This window comes from Alligator mississippiensis, chromosome 5 (genome assembly GCF_030867095.1).
Source record: "Alligator mississippiensis isolate rAllMis1 chromosome 5, rAllMis1, whole genome shotgun sequence".
In the NCBI taxonomy this organism is placed as follows: Eukaryota; Metazoa; Chordata; order Crocodylia; family Alligatoridae; genus Alligator; species Alligator mississippiensis.
Genome location: NC_081828.1, coordinates 86,888,713 through 86,905,905, shown reverse-complemented (window position 1 = coordinate 86,905,905; position 17,193 = coordinate 86,888,713). Strand labels below are relative to the sequence as shown.

The window sequence follows — 17,193 nt, the reverse complement described above, 5'->3', positions numbered from 1 at the left end:
CGCAGCTGTGCTCATTAGGCTCTGCCAGGGCTCTCTCCCTGGCAGTTTCTCCTCTCTAGGAGCAGGCACTGAGGTGCCCTACGACAATTGCTTATAACAATTTGGTGGCAGAAAATTAAGGCTTAGTTATAGAGCAGGCATGCCTACTCTTTGTCTGCAGAAAGGTTTTTGTGCCAAAAAACTACTGAGATTTGTTTCAGATGCCTATGACTATTATAGTGGATATTAACCTAAGGGTTAAGCTCATTTTTGGGTCAGTAAGAGAGAATATGAGACAGGTTCTGTTCCATCTGTTGCATGACTAAGTGAACTTAAATGCCTAAATGCAATTCTATTTCACCCTGTTCAGGTCCCTGAAAAGCCATGCATCCATTAATGCATCTACTTTTACTTGGTAACACACTGTCATCTTACCTTTTAAGATTAAGTCACAAAAAGTCTGTGAAGAGAAGGACCAATGTTTGCCCAAACCTCTTCTCAGGACCTATCTACATGCACTTAAGACATGATTAACCACGGTTTAAGTGGTCACTCGAGCACACAACCAATTAATGGCATGATAAAAGGAGGAATAAGCCATAAAGTTATTTCACAAAATATGTATAACAACTTTGGCTTGTTCCTATTATTCCATTTATTGAATGTATGGCCAGGGGCACCATGGCTGGGAGCCCACATCAGCTGGAAGCCCATGTAAGTTACGGTCTCCCAGCCACAGGGGTGCCTGGAGTACCCCTGTGGCTGGGAGCTCGTGTCAAGTGTGGGCTTTGGGGACCCCTTGTGATTCCAGGCTCCCTCTGCATCAGCAATAAAGTGTGATGGGATCTGATTCATTACGTGTGGATGGCAGGAGGCGCGATTGTGCAGATCATGCATCAAATCCCATCACACCTTACCTTAATGCTAGAGGAGACCTCGGAGACTTGACTAGGGCATAGATGCCTGGAATGGATAGTGGCCATATGAAGAAGATCTAGTTAGAAGATCTCTAAAGAGCAGTCTCCTGAAAGACTCTCTTTATGGGATTCTATTGAGCAAGTTTTATGGACTCTTGATGTGAATTATCAGTAGCAAATACTATGCCTTTGATAAAATGGTGTGGAAGCAAATTGTGAAGGTGTACACAGTCAGAGAGCAGCAATAGTATTTGTCAGAGCCATATTCAAAGAGTGTGGCATAAGGCTGTTGTAACACGGAGCCAGGGATTCCAGAGGAAGCAGGCTTTTAGAACAACCCCTGTGTGAGTTAACTGACAGTTAGGACAAAGATTACAGGCTGTAGATTAGGCAGCCTTGGGAGAGAGGGGCAATCCATCGACTCAAAAGGCAAACAACTGAGGCTGGGAAATCACCCATAATAACAGCTGGAGCTAGATAAGAGCATGTGCTGAGGCAGGAGAGCAGAGAGGAATTAGAGATTGGCAAGAAGATCAGCAGCTCACTGGGGAATCTCAGCAGTGGAGCTGGACTCATGGAAGCAGTGCAGTGAGGCTAGGGATGGACAGAGCCTGAATTGATTCAATCTTTGTAGGGTAGTCTAACCTGGCTAGGCTGAACCAGTTTGTACTGGTGCCAGCACCAGTTTGTGCTGCACCTCACAGACATCCCCTCTGGACTGAGGAAATGCAGGCACATGCCTGCAGTGGCTCAGACTAGTAGCTGGGGGTGCTAGAGCAGCCCTTGCTCCTTTCCATAGTGCTGAGCTGAGGGAGAGGGTGTGTCCAGGCCCTGGCAGGACACTTTGATTAAGGAGGGGTGTCCCCCCCCTTGTTGATAACAGAGCACTTATCAACTTTGTTCCCAACATGTATCATCCCATCAGAAAACAAAAGCCTCTCATTAGTACAAGCTCTTCTTACATTACTTTTCCTAAGGAAGGAATGGAGGGACTTTACCAGATACCTGTTGATTGGCTCCAAAAAGCCCTAAGCAGACACTGTTCTGTCTGCCTTACACAGACACCTCTCAGCATTCGCTAGCATACCACATGCTGGGGGTGGGGAAATGAGCAGCGAGGGGGGTGTGGCACAGGGGGAGCCAGGCAGATCCTGCTGTCTCTGCTAGAACTCCAGCTAAGAAGTGGGGTGGGGCCAGCCTGTTTCTGGAGCAGAGAGCCCCACCTAAAGTTGCAAAGCATCTGGGATGCTGGTGGACTCTGGATTAAGTTAAACCAGGAAAGGTTTTGGGACAGAAGTTCCAGAAATTGGTTTGACCCAAATCAGTTAAGTCTGATACTACATTCAACCAGCTTTATCTCAAACCTGTTTCAGTCATTTTCAGACTGGTTTATGTGCACTGAATGTCTGTTCTGTTACAGGTTTAAACCAGTTTCTGATCACTTTAAACTGGTTTATGTGTAATGTCTGTCCCTAGCCTGAGGGGACCCCAGAGTGGGGCTGCCCAGAAGAAGGTTCATTTACTCCATTGGGGGAACATAGCTGGGTTACAGTGAAAGCATGGTTTCTTTCAGATGTATGATTGCCTGAGCCAGACTGCTTAAGTTAAAGCGACAGAGTACCTATTTTTGTTTTAGCATTCAAGAGCCCGGGGCAGGTGTATGTTTAGGTTAAGACATGAGTCTGATTAGTTGGTTTTGTGACTGGTGGTTTGGGTTTTGGACTATCAGGGAGGAGGAGGTCCCAGTAGAGCCCTGGAAGGGGCAGAGTGCAGGCCCAGAGCAGGGCAGAGACAGGATTGGAGAGCCCAGAGATGGGCCAGAGAGCCAGAGGAAGTGAGAAAAGGGCTGGAGCTTCAGCTGAATATAGTATTATTCTTTTAGGTTTATCATGGTGGACTGGGGCTAGAAAGCCCTGCTAGAGAAGAGGGGCAGAGGCCAGGGGGCTAAGGCCCCAACAATAGTATAGAGGACTGAGGAAGCCTGATATTGGACTGGGGTTAGGTGCCCACTGAAACAATTAAATGGTAACACCTGTGAGACATGGGCATAGCTATAGGGGAGGTTGGAGGCTGTGAATGAGACATTAAGGTACAGGAGTCTTGAGAGTCCCTGGACACTGCCCATAAGGCACTTAAGACTGGGGCTAGCCAAGAGAGAGGAGTATAGAGGTGGAATAAGTGGTTCTCTGGGATCCTGGGCAGCCTCTTGGCAATTAACTTTTTTTGGAAACATCAAAAGCATGGCAGGTAAAGGAAAGATGAGAGCCCAGGAACTGGTTAGACGGGGGTCCAAAGGTCACCAGGGGGCTCTGCTATGCATCGTGACCTCAGCCTACTAAAGCTGTTTACTGAGCAGAGAGGAGAAAACAAAATCTGAAGTAAACACCTCCCAATTTGTGGGGTTAAAAATGACGTGTGGGGTAATTTCTGTCCCCATAGTTTGGCCTGTGAACAAGGTTGTTTGCAAAAGAAGGAGGGGTCACCTTCATGAGGAAGATCTATCTAATTTTTTTCATAAGGTAGTCTATCACTATATTATATGAGCAGCTGGCCTATTACAGAGGAATTATTTCCCCTCATCTCCCCACTCCCCCCTGTCTTTAAAAAGATTCAGCTTTTTTTGGTAAAATGCATTAGAGTTAACATACTGATCTAAAGATGAACCCTATTACCACAGTTTCAATTCTCAGATACCTTGTACAATGCTTTAGGACACGAAAAAATAATACTACATTCAACTGAAACTATGGAGATGAAATAAGAATAGGTAGAATGTACCATTTTTCTTTATATTGCACATCAGGCATTTCCTGTTTTCATCATAGCCTTTTATAGACTAAAGTCATCAGATGTTAGTAAAGCGTAGTTCCTTTTCCCTAATTATGCAGTATAATTGGAAATTGTGGGCAAATCTCCCAATCTCCATAGTGACAACAGAACATTTATCTAATTAGAAGTTTGCCTTTTGGCATTGCTTTGAATAAATTAGCATTTAATTTGATATGTTGGACTAGTGGGAAAAAGTTTCCCAGAGTAGTGCTTAGCCTCATTTCTCTTTTTTTTTCTTTGAAGAACATAATTTCAAATGTATATAGATTGATATTCCTTTTTAGTCGTAAAGATTCAAGCTTTAATTTTATGGCACGTACAGCTTGTTGTACTTAAAATGTAGTTTTTTTTATCCCTAAGAATTGGGAATAAAAAAGTGCTAATGTGCATCTTTTCATTTAAATGTCTTCTACCCAGGAGAGAGAGGACTTTGGTTCATGAAACGCATGTTTTTTTTCCCCATCAAAGGAAAATGAACAGGAATTAACTTTTCTTCCAATCCATTTATATGTTAGTTCAATTGAACAGTTTACAATTTCAATTACTTTGAAAAAATCAAAAGTTACTTAATATAAGTTGATCAAGTTGCAACATCACTTTTGTTTCTTGATTCAAATGGTTACCCTAACATAAGTTGAAAACATGAGTCTCTGAGGGCTTTAGTTGCAAGTATGAGAGTCTGTGACAGTGAAAGTGTAAATAGCCTCAATATTTCTCCTGGAAGAAAACCTCTTCTCCTGAATCCTACTGAAGTGCCAGTCCATTGTCCTGCTATCTAGTATACTTGTAAAGTATACAAGATAAAATGTGCTAACAGTTTTTCTTGGGATAATGCTGCATATAGCTAAGTTAATCACAGCTCATTCAAGTTAATCACCAGTCATTCCAAGGACAAAGTGGTCAGGCTGTGGGTTTTCCCTGGCCACTGACTGTCTAAGGATTAGCAGTGCAACTCGGAAGAGCTACACATGTAAAGGGCTGTGCTGCTCCTCTTTTGGCCAAGATTTTGACCCGTAGGTGTTCTGTGGTAAGGTGGAAAATGTCATCTCTCAAGCGACTTCTGCAGAAAATTGTGTGTTGATATTGGCCTTCAAGTCAGACTGACTCTTTATCCTGCTTTGTTGAAATGACAGTGGGTGTACTGTGAAGCCCGGTGTTTGGTGGAGAAGTTAAAATAAGTGATTAACTTAGGCCATGTTTCTTCCTCTTCTGGTTTAAAAACATGGGAAAAAATGTGAAGGAAAGGCAGCATTTTAGAGATTATAATCACAAAGAATGTCATGTTTTGAATTTTGTTTTACAGCTTGATGACTGCACTCTTCAATTGTCCCATAATGGTACCTATCTGGATTTAGAATCCACTTTAACGGAACAAAGGGATGAATTGGAAGGCTTCCAAGAAGATGCTGGGTAAGTAAAATTATCAGATTTCAATAGGCAAGCACACTTATCACATAATATTAAGATGATAGAGATGTGGATACATAGTCTAGTGCTTTGAGACAAGATCTGAAATGCGGAAAAGACTAAAAGCTCTCTTTTCCCTTTGTTTACTTATACAGAACTCAAAAGCACCTGCCTCCAGATCCCTTTCCAGGGATAATAAGTTTGTTTGTTCTCTATCGTTGGTGACATTTGTGTCTTCTTTAGAAAGTGCCATTTAGGTGTTTCAAATGTTTCAGGAGGAATATTAAAAAAAAAAAAAAAAAGACATTTCTGTACTTTCTTAGAACTCTATGGTGGGGTCGTGGTATGTGTAATTCAGCGTTATCTATACTCCCTTTGGGAGACAACCTTGGTTACAACATTGTCTACCATCATAACTGCTATATACCTATTACCAGTTCTTTACAGTTTGAGAACACAGAATCTTAGCTATAATCAGCCATAATAATGCATCAATAAATACATAAAGTTTGGCATCAAATTGATTGCCACTGGGCCTTTGGGTAATTGCTTAACAGCTTTCATTAGGGCTTTTTTCTCCCCAGTATTATAATGAACAATCCATGCCAAATATTTTTTTTCTGTACTGCATTTGTGCATCCCTGTTAACTTATTGGATTGGATGTTTGCCATCAAGGGCAGTTTTTTATCTTGATGTGGTACTGTTGATGATAGACATTACCTTTTTTTGGCTACTATTTGTTACTCAGATAAATGAATTGATTACAAACTGGTATAACCTTTCTTGACCATACAAAAAGCAACAAAAGTCAGTTGAAGACTGGAGGTTTTTAATAAACATGGAAGTGTTCTAATCGGTATAACGTGGGGATATTTGATGATCTCATAAGCTGTGAAGTTGTGAGGGTGTGGGAGTAACAGGAAGAATGTGTAGACAGACATGAAAGTGCATATAAAAATGGACATGTATTAAAAGCGCCAGGCCATTTTTGAAAGATAAAGAATTATTAGAAATGAATCAAATTGGGTCATATAACCATACCTTTAAACAAACAGGTTCCCTTTATCATTTTGAGAAAGTGGTCTTATTTTACTTTGATACAGTGTCCTACTATACTAAATGTTCTGCTCTTTTCTACTCTGAATTTCTGTTTCTGTGAAAAAATCAAAATTCACTTAGTTGATGAAGTTGCCAACATCACCCCTATCTTTTTGTTTCTTGATTAATTAAACTAATTAATGTACTTTTGGATGGTATGCCCACTCAACAGTTTGTAGAGAAATGTCAGTCTTGTCAGTCTCTGTGTAAATGACCAATAACAATTTAATTTGAAACTAATTTGGTCTTATTAAGCAGTTCCTTTGGCACCGTTCAAATAATGTAAGACAAATCTGCATGATAAATATGTCGCACTGAAATATAGTGAGCACTAAAAATCATATTGAATTTCTTGTGTGACTGAAAGATACTAGAAAATTAATTTGCTGTTCAAAATCAGGCAAATTTCTTTCTTAGCCTCATTGTACTTTATCCTGCAATAACTGCCTAAACGAAAGGGTTGTAGTTCTACTGCATGTTGGAATTTAATAAAAAACCCCCAACCCCCCACCCTCCTGTTTAAGGAAGAGCATGACATTTTCAGGGTCTCGCAGTAATTGTCATAAGTGTGTGTGAGTTGTGAGGTCAAATTTTCCCAACTTCCTATCCTTAATGTTAACTTCTCTTTTGCATACTTTTAACTCCATTGCTGCTGCTATCTGGCATCAATTTTAGTAGGTTGGCAGTTATAAGGCCTCATAATTGCCTTTTATTCCAAATTTGGGATTGAAAAATAAACTCTATTTCATTTTGCTTCGCTCCTTTTGGGCCAATTAAAACAATGCAATAAATTCCTACTGCATTATGATTTTATTTCTCACAGAAGTGTCTGTATTGCGGGAAACATTCTGAAAAAAGTCCACTGAAGACGTATGTCTGCTATAAACTAGAAATGTAGTCATATTGCAGTAGCTTGTGTTACATAGCTAAATTGTCTATCAATTGCTAGGCACTACAAGGCATCCACTTAACGTTCTATTCTCTGTGTGCTGTACTCCCCAACTTCTGGTAGGCATTGACCTTTTATTACTACTTTCCTTGCTTAGAAAAAGAGATAATACACATCTCCCTCAAAGGAGTATAGAGTCTAAATGAATTTGACTGTGTAAAGCATATTCATGTCCTTGGACAGAAGGCGCCATCTGAATACAAAGTATTATTTATTAGCATTTTAAAGAAAACATTATGGGAATATCCTGCATTCCAGTGAGACTGAAAGTGATTAATTTTTTAGGCTATGATACAATGGGCCAAATGTACAACTGGTTTCAGTGAAGCTATGCTAATTTATACCACCTGAGGCTTGTTTCAGGAACTTCAAAGATCATACTCCAGATCTACAGTGGTGTAAACAGGAGTAGAATTTGACTGACTGGGACTATGCAAGTGATTTTCAGCTCATGTCAGCTCCTGTGAGTGACTTCATCAGGGAGACTGTGATGTGAGAGACAGCTATATCACAGGAGTCTGACTTTGCTCCAAAGGCAGAATTCTGTTTCACCTAGTAAACAAAGTTCAGCTTGCAACCAATTCTGAGTTATCCAACTAACGTGTAGGAACAATTCTGTTACTACCTGTGGGTACCTACATGCCACCATCACAGGAATTAGGAGACATCATCTGTGAATCTCTGAAGGGTGATAAGTGGTAGTGGGTAGGTGCTTTCCCAAGCACAAATCCATTAAAGAGTATCCTAGCATAATTTTTTTTCTTCAAATGCCTGTCCAAATAGGAAGGTTTTGCAGTGCTTCCAAAAGATTCATAGATTCATAGATGTTAGGATCAGAAGGGACCTCAATAGATCATCGAGTCCGACCCCCTGCATAAGCAGGAAAGAGTGCTGGGTCTAGATGACCCCAGCTAGATACTCATCTAACCTCCTCTTGAAGGCCCCCAGGGTAGGGGAGAGTACCACCTCCCTTGGGAGCCCGTTCCAGACCTTGGCCACTCGAACTGTGAAGAAGTTCTTCCTAATGTCCAATCTAGATCTGCTCTCTGCTAGCTTGTGGCCATTATTTCTTGTAACCCCCGGGGGCGCCTTGGTGAATAAATACTCACCAATTCCCTTCTGTGCCCCTGTGATGAACTTATAGGCAGCCACAAGGTCGCCTCTCAACCTTCTCTTGCGGAGGCTGAAAAGGTTCAGTTTCTCTAGTCTCTCCTCATAGGGCTTGGTCTGCAGGCCCTTAACCATATGAGTGGCCCTTCTCTGGACCCTCTCCAGGTTATCCGCATCCTTCTTGAAATGTGGCGCCCAGAATTGCATGCAGTACTCCAACTGCGGTCTGACCAGCGCCCGATAGAGGGGAAGTATCACCTCCTTGGACCTATTCGTCATGCATCTGCTGATGCACGATAAAGTGCCATTGGCTTTTTTGATGGCTTCGTCACACTGCCGACTCATGTTCATCTTGGAGTCCGCTAGGACTCCAAGATCCCTTTCCACTTCCGTGCCACCCAGCAGGTCATTTCCTAGGCTGTAGGTGTGCTGGACATTTTTCCTCCCTAGGTGCAGCACTTTGCATTTCTCCTTGTTGAATTGAATTCTGTTGTTTTCTGCCCACTTGTCCAAACTGTCCAGGTCTGCTTGCAGCTGTTCCCTGCCCTCTGGCGTGTCCACATCTCCCCATAGCTTTGTGTCATCTGCAGACTTGGACAGAGTACATTTCACTCCCTCGTCCAAGTCACTGATGAAGACATTAAAGAGTATCGGTCCAAGGACCGAGCCCTGCGGGACCCCACTGCCCACACCCTTCCAGGTCGAAACCGACCCATCTACCACGACTCTCTGGGTGCGACCCTCTAGCCAATTCGCCACCCACCGGACTGTGTAGTCATCCAAGTCACAGCCTCTTAACTTGTTCACCAGTATCGGGTGGGATACCGTATCGAAGGCCTTCCTGAAGTCTAAGTATACGACAGCAACCCCTACTCCTGCGTCCAGCCGTTTTGTAACCTGGTCATAAAAAGAGACTAGATTAGTCAGGCATGATCTACAGCTTCCACACAGTCTTCAAAAGCAGCCCCACATAGACCATGCTGTAGTAGTTTAGCCTTGAAATGACAAAGGCATAGATGATGGTGGCCAGGTCTAAATCTGATAGAAAGGGTCTCAGCCTTGTATATCACCAGAGGGATTTGGGGAAAGGCACTCTTAGCTGCTTCTGCCACCTGATGATCCAGGTGTGGCAAAGGATCCAGAAGCACCCTAAGGCTGTGAATCTGAGTAATAAGGGAGACAAAATCCCATAAACAATAAGTGTTCCAATCCCCCTTTTTCAGGTAACACAGTCTGCCAACCACCATCACTTCTCTTTTGTCTGGGTTCAGTTTCAGCTTAGGCAACTGGTAGGGGGTGCACGTGCTCCCCCTGACAGTGGCCGGTGCCCCCCTGACAGGTGACACTGATGCTGTTGGTAGGGCTGGTGCCCCCCCTGACAGGGCCGCTGCCATTGGCGGTTTCTGCAGGTGCCCCCCCAGATTCAGGAGGCACCAGACACTCATGAGTTTCAGGTAGTTCACCTTCATTCAGTCCCCAACTGTAGCCAGGTACTTGGAAAGGACTGAGATTGTAGTGACAGATCAGATGAGGAAGAGAGGTAGAGCTGGGTATTATCATAGTGATGGCAGCTCACTCCATATTTCCACACAGTCTCACCCAGCAGCCTCGTATACACTTTGAGCAAGTGGGGTGACAGGTTAGAGCCCTGGAGGACCCCACAGAAAAAGTCACAAGGGAAAGATGAGCACTTGCCAATTACCACCCTCTGGAACTTCCTTGCTAGAAAAGAGCAGAACCAGTAGTCCTTTAATTACCCACCAGGTCACATTAATTATTAAAATAGTCCTCTAAATACCCACCAGGTTATGTAAACACTTTTTCACAGCATCTCACGGTAAACTGTATCAAAGGCTACTGAAAGATGTAGTAAACTCAGTAGGGCACAGTTTCTCATGTCAGCCCTGAGGCAAAGATCATTGATTGCGGTCATGATTGCAGGCTCTGTCCAGGATGGAAGTGAGACTGACAAGGGTCCAGGAACCCAGTGGTATCCAGATATGCCTGGAGCTGTTGGGCAACCTAAGTGCTGTGCAGCAGGCTGGTTAATACACCAACAGAATCCCTAGTCTCTCCTTGGTCTTGAGCACAATGTAGTGCACCCCAAGTTGGGCAGGTTTGGCAGTAGATAACTTCTGTAACTTTTCCTCAAAGGCCATAGCCACTCTGCCCTCATGAGCTCCAGTCCTAGGCTGATGCAACACCAAGTATCCATCTGTAACCACCTGGGCAAACACCATCCTGGAGGACTTATTCAGCGAGTCCTCAGTGATACATGCAAGGTTGACAGCTGCATCTTGAATAAGATTGAAGGTGACTGCAGTTTTACTAGTAACCAATCTAGCATTAGTAGTAGCAGTGATAGCTCAGGGTTTCCACTGGCTGCAACTCCTACTGAGACAGAGGATGGGAAAGGTAGAGCAACAGAGACCAAGTTGCCATCTTTTGTGCCTCTTGGAGTTTTTTTTCCCTCTGCCTTCCATGTGGTCCCAGTAGGCACAGTTTCATTCCCACTTGTTTCTTCCCAGAGCTCACTATCTTCCTGTAACTTGGGGATGTCAAACATACCAACAGGCCATGGGAAGTTGGGGGGCGTGACTGTGGGAATGGCCTGCTGCAGAATCCAGGATCCTTGGGTCCCAGTGTTCATGGCAATCAGCAGCAGGAGGTGAATGAAGCTTGATGTAGCCTCTGGCCACTTCACCTGTTGCCATTTCTGTGTCCCTGTCTCCCCAGCACAGGGCATGTGGCATCAGCAGCTCCATGCTCTGCTGCCAGTGCCACTGTATGCTCCAGGTTGGAGCTGGTGCTGTTGTCACTGCTGCCACTACTGCATGCTTTGCTGTTGCTGCTGCCACCGTCGTGTACTCCAGGTTGAAGCCATGGTTTCAGCGCTGCTGTTTCCTTGTGCCCTAGGCTGGATCTGGCTTTCAAGGAGCTCCACAGTCTTGGTGTGGATTCTACCAGGCCCCTGGGGCCGATAATACGTGATTGCTTTGCTGTAAAGAGCTGATAGTTTGGCCAGTTCACTTCCTGTTGCCTCTGAGGCTTTTAATATGTTGGTTGAATTCCACTTTGGAATCCAAGTCCCATCCTTTTGAAGCACAGTCATATGTGTAATCAGCCTTTGAGTGAGTCCATGTGAATGAGGAACTTCAGGTTTCCCTGAAGGTGAAATATTGATCAAATATGAACATTTCCTTTCAAGTGTGAGGAAACTCTTTGGATTTTGTCTACTATGTCCACTTTTGCACCTCTTTCACACATTGTAGAAAGGTCAAATTTACTGTACAAATATATTCATTGCATGTCTGGCAGCTCTAGCTGAAGAAACCACATTTTACCTTCCACTGATTCCCTGTGGTACTGGTCAGGTTCATTTAAAAATCCTGGTCCTACTCTTCAAAGCCCTTAGTTGACTAATTTAAAGCTACCTCAGGACCCATCTACTAGGGCTATGTGAAACACCATCATTTCGTTTCAACATCCATTTCACCATTTTGAAGGGACAGTGTTTTGTTTCATCATTTTGTTTCATTTCAAAGCACTGCTCTGTACTGTTTCGTCGAAGCTGTTTTGCTGTTTTGATGCATTTTGACGTTTCACCCGTAGGGTATAATGGGGAATCATGAAAATGTCTAAAACATTGTCATTTCTTACCTGATTTGGATGACAATTGCAGGGATGGTAGGGCCTTCTGAGGGCATGAAGCCTGCCAAGTTTCAAGGAGATAGATGCAGAGGTTTCTTGGAAACAGCACCATAAACTTGAAGAAGCGAAACTTAAGACACTTGCCAGCAGCAGCAGCCTCCTGTCATCTGGCTCCCAGATCTGGGGGCCCGCACCCCCTGGAGGGCTGCGGGGCTGTGCTGGACTCGTCTCGTGGGTGCAGGCCCCTGGATCTGCACTGGATGACAGGAAGCTGCTGCCACCGCCTGGGACTGGCACTGGGTGCAGCCCTCACCCAGCACTGGTGAAGACTGATGCTGCCGCTGGCCCCAGGCAGCAGCAGCAGCCTCCTGTCATGTGGCCCAGTGGTGGGAGACAGGGGAGAGCCAGGGCTGCACTCTGAGCGGCTCCACAGCCCCACAGAGCTCAGCCAGGCAGTGGGAGGCAGAGCACAGCCCAGGATCTCTATGCTTCCTGTCACTGGGCTGAGCTCCATGCAGCTGGTGGAGCTGCTCAGAGCACAGCCCTGGCTCTCCCCGCCTCTCACTGCCAGCCTGCGCTCCAAGCGGCTCTGCAGCCCCATGGAGCTCAGCCTGGTGGTGGGAGGCGGGGAGAGCCAGGGCTGTGCTCCACCTCCTGGTGCCGGGCTGAGGTCCATGGGGCTGCAGAGCCACTTTGAGCGCAACCCTGGCTCTCCCCTGCCTCCCACCACCAGGCTGCTTCCAAACTCAAAATGTTTTGAGTGCCCTCGTTTTGTTTCAAAGCTTTTTTTTCCATTTTGATTTTGCTGCTTTTAGCTCTAAATGTGTCGAAACAGCTTTGAAATGAAACACTTGGCAAAATTTTGCGCAGCCCTACTGCCCTGATTTTGTTGTTTTGTTTTGTTTTTGTTTTGTTTTGTTTAGGAACTGGATGTACAGGACATTCTTGATGTGAGCACCTGAGCTATGACCTCCTTACAGATTATGAGCCAGGCTACTTATCTCCCAAGCTCTGTGCAAAACCACAAACCAGCCTTTTTCACCACAGTCAAACTTCCATGAAAAACAAACAAACAAAAAAAATCTTTGAGCTGATGAGAGTGATGACTAGAGGGGATTAAAAAGGCGAGAAAGTAGAGTCTAGTTTTGCAGTTCCGTTTTATGGATTTCTTATTTTGCTTTACTTCAGTTCAGCGTACGGCACTGATTTGGGCTTTCAAAACAAATTAGGTCAGGGTATAGAAAATGGAAAGGCTTATTACTTTTCCCTGAGGGGAAAAAAAGGTAATGAAGTTATATTCAATTAGCTATTGAACTGTGAAGATTTTAATCCATAGTCAACAGTATTTTTTTTTTTTAAACAAATTGTGAAAATGCATACTTAGGGTTTGAAAATAAACCATTTGAATGCACTGAACATAGTAAAAGTCTTTCCTGGGTAAATGCCATCAATTGCTGCACAATCTAAACTTTAATTTAAAAGAATGATTGCCTTGGGCTGTGAAGAAACCCGTGAACCATTTATGAACCCGTGCAGTATTGTCTTTCAGATTCTGCAAATTTTGCTGCTGCTGAAGCTGCTGGTCAGACTTTTTTGCATACGTGTAAATTAAACTGGAGTTAGGCATTTTTCAATGCGTTTCTTCGTGAAATAGTTGTCGTGTAGAACTAGGCACTGGGTCCATCCACTGAAGCAAAGGATCCAAAAGTGGACACTGGTTTAATATATTGTATCCTAAAGACCAGGGCCGTGTCCAGACAGGTGAGCACGTGCCGCAGGTCCAAGGGGGCAGATGCTGTTGCAGGTGGCAGCAGGTCACAGCCAGGCAGCAGTCCTCACTGCCAGACTGCTGCAGTGGGTAGAGGGTGCAGGGGCCACTCAAGGTTAGGGTTGCTTCAGCAATCCAGCTGGGACAAGGGGCTAGCATCCCTAGATACCAAATCAGAGCTGCCTCTGCCCCCTTCATTCACCCGAATGTAGGGCACCGAGTAGCATTGGGCCAGTGCCCCTCACTTCTGATCTGCAGTCCCTGCCTGCCCCCACTAACTCCCTTCTGTCACCAGCTCTGTCCCAGCACCAGGACATGAGTCCAGCTGCAGCTGTCCCACCTCCCACCCACTGCTTTGTGGCTCTGAGCAGTGCCAGCATTTGCTGTGCCAGGCCCCAGTGATCCCTGTGTTGTTGCTGGGAAGCCCTTGACTGGGCTGGGCAAGCCCCTTCCTTTCCAAACCAGCCTCCCCCTGCACAGGCTGCTCTAGAGGAGGGGCAGGGGGGGCTCTCAGCCCAGCTCTGGTGGCCTCTTCCATCCAGAGTGTTCCCTGTCCCTGACCCCCATCTGCTCTCCCTCACATTCACCTCTTCCCCCAGCCATCACACTCCTCAAGTGGTTCCTAGAACCAGGAGTCCCCCCCAGGCTAAGGCCACATGTCTCAGTTCTGCTGTAGGCATGGGGCAGGGCTGCAGTGTGGCAGTTGTCCCTGCAGCTGTGGCTTTTGCCAGCAGGTCTTATTCTGACTGGAGGCTTGGTACACTGGATGTGAGATTTGTTGGGGGGGGGGGGGGGCTGTGCCTGGGGTTTGTGGGGGAGGGCAATTTGGGGATTTTGTGGGTGGGTATAGGGGTGGGTGTGGGATTTATGTGGGTGAGGTTTGTAGGGGGTATGGGGCTTGTGTAGGGGTGTGGGGTTTGTGGGGGGCCTTGGTGGTGTGGGGCATGTAGGTGGAGTGGGGGGTTTGTGGGTAGATTGTGGGAGGGTTTCTTCGTGTGGGTGGACTGTTGGTGTCAGGGGACTGTGTCAGAGGGTTGGGTTCCCCCCCACCCTGCCATGACGCACAGCACCCCCCTGTAGCAGCCAGCAGCATGCTGTCAGGGCACTCGTGGCCTCTTGCTGGCAGAGTCCCTTGTCAGTGCGGTGCAGCCTGAGACCTCCATGTGGTGCATGGACCTGGCCCAGCCAGCTGACATGCACCTTTGAGCTGGATCAAACCAGCCCTTGCTGCCACCCAGGGCTCCTGGTACCACAGGCAGGAGCCATAAACCATAGGGCCAAGCTGGCTCCTGCTTCCATTTGCCCTGGTGGTGCACAGCTCTTGCCTGTGGTGTTGGGAGTCTTGAGTGACAGCAAGAACCACTCGGATTCTGCTTGAAGCCATGCATCAATGGGCCAAGCTCAGGTTTTGGGTGGTACCACGCACTGCCGGGGGGCTCTGCTAGGAGTGGGCCACAAGTGCCCTAATGGGCTGTTGCTGGCTGCTGCTGGGGCAGGGTAGGGGCTGTGTGCTGTGTAGGGGGTGGGTGGGGGACCCAGTCCTCCCACGCAGTCCTCCACCCCCACATCCCTGCTCACCTGGGACAGAGCCTGGATCCAGGCCACTGCTGTCAGCCTTACACTGCTTCTATTTTCTCCAGCATGCTGAGAGTGTGCTGGAGCAACAGGGGCACATAGCAGCAGTAGAGATGGCTCTGGCTTAGTGCTGCAGCATCTCTTTGGAGGACCTAGGATTTGGTTGCTTCAGGACATTTTCGAGGAGTGCACCCTGCACCACTTTTTTCCAGTGTGCCTTTTTTTTTTCTTTTTCTTTTCTTTTTTTTTTTTTATACTGGGATTTCCTGGCATCAAACTTAGAGTCCATGCTGCAGGTATGCAGTGTAGGAAACATTTTTTTTGTTCATGGCATTGAACAAACTGCTTTGAGACGCTGCAACAGGCATATGTTCGCTCATGTGGATGCAGCCATGTAGCCCAGCTGCATGAGGAGACTGGCTCAGCTAGAGAGAATTGTAGTAGTGGACAGGTTGTCTTTGCCTGGACCTGCTCCTGGGCTGGTAGGGAACACTCAGGAGACTGGTACTGAGGGAGAAATGTGCCTGCTGCTGTTCATGTCTGAGTGTGGCTTTGCACAATGTCCATCTGGAGTGGGAAGGAGCAGCTGTAGAGCTCTCCCTGTCCCCAGGACAACTATTGACAGTCACCATATGCAGGGGGAGGGGTGACATGCCACTGATCATGGACAGGAATGGATGGAAGAATTTGTTTTTGCTTTGGAGACTTAAAGTTCCAAGCTGCTGCTTCTGCAGTGTGGTTGACCAAAAGAGATGGGCCTGTGCTACTGTGCTCCTGCCTCTGTCTCTTTCCCTACCCCTACCCCTGCATCTGTTTCTTTATGTGCGTGTGTGAATCAGATATATGAAGAAGAGGAGATGCAAGGTGATATTGGGAGAGAAAAACTAAAGAGACAGAAAACAAAGGAGGAAAAGATTCAACATAATCTGTTTTAGAGAAGAAAAGAGAAAAAGCCTGGCTGGCACTGAAGATAGGGTAGGCTTAGCCATTCAAGCAAAGGCCAGAGAAACACAATACGTTATGTTTCTGAAAATGTTTTGAGACCGCTATATGTTAGAGGTAAATAATCAGTGCCCCTCCTTATTTCATCACACCTCAAGGAATATGGCTTTGAAGAGAACAAATTTGATGGGTCACATATTTGTTCGCTTGGCTAATAGGTTTAGTCTTTGGCCTCTTGAGTGTCAAATACATTTTCATAAGGGTACATGTATGCACACATCTCTTTTTCCATTTCTAAAAGGAGATATTAATGGTCCATGTCTAGCTCATTCCTCTTGCAAGGATATGCATGAGAGATAATGATATTTATCCTTCGGTTTGCAGAAGTCTAAAGGAGTTTATGTATTTAAATTACCATATTGTGCTCCATGTTCTTTTTCTGGACATGTCTCAATGAACTCTAATGATAGCATGCAAAGTACACAAGCTACACCACAGAATACAAAAGCTTCTTCCAATAGTAGCATAAAGATAGTGAAGCATCCCTCAAGGAACAGATTTTTAAAAATTTACTTGAAACCAAAATTGAATTTAGGCATTTGATAAATCAAGGTTCAAGATATTTGTTTCGTACTGAATTCTTGCGACCAAATTGTACTCATAGTTGAAATACATTCAAGCTGAAAATATATGGAGCTCAACTTCTTTATTTAATCAGTGTGAACCTGATCCAAAGTCTTTGATAAGGTAAGAGAATCTTGTAGGAGCTATTGATATGCTTTGATTGCTTTTGGTCCATGATTGTATCCAGATTTTCTTTGATTGCTTTAGTCGAAAAATGAAAACATGAACTTCTTTTCTACTTTCATGCATTGCTGCATGCGTCTTTTTGGGCTTATTAGATGAGTATTTTATTTTTCTCTGTAACATTCAGTGCTGGCCATCTCTGGAAGCAGCATTTCAAATT

The 17,193-nt window shown here is 45.3% G+C and overlaps 1 protein-coding gene across 4 annotated transcripts in view; it reads left to right on the top strand.

Annotated features, from left to right (window-relative positions):
• The window catches only part of FHOD3 (formin homology 2 domain containing 3), a 645,457-nt gene that overhangs the window by 50,256 nt on the left and 578,008 nt on the right, over window positions 1-17,193 (top strand). For all 4 annotated transcript variants that reach the window (XM_059728584.1, XM_019479159.2, XM_014611417.3 and 1 more), the window contains exon 2: window positions 5,029-5,135. In XM_059728584.1, coding sequence (XP_059584567.1) covers window positions 5,029-5,135 — 107 coding nt within the window. The remainder of the gene's footprint in view (window positions 1-5,028; window positions 5,136-17,193) is intronic.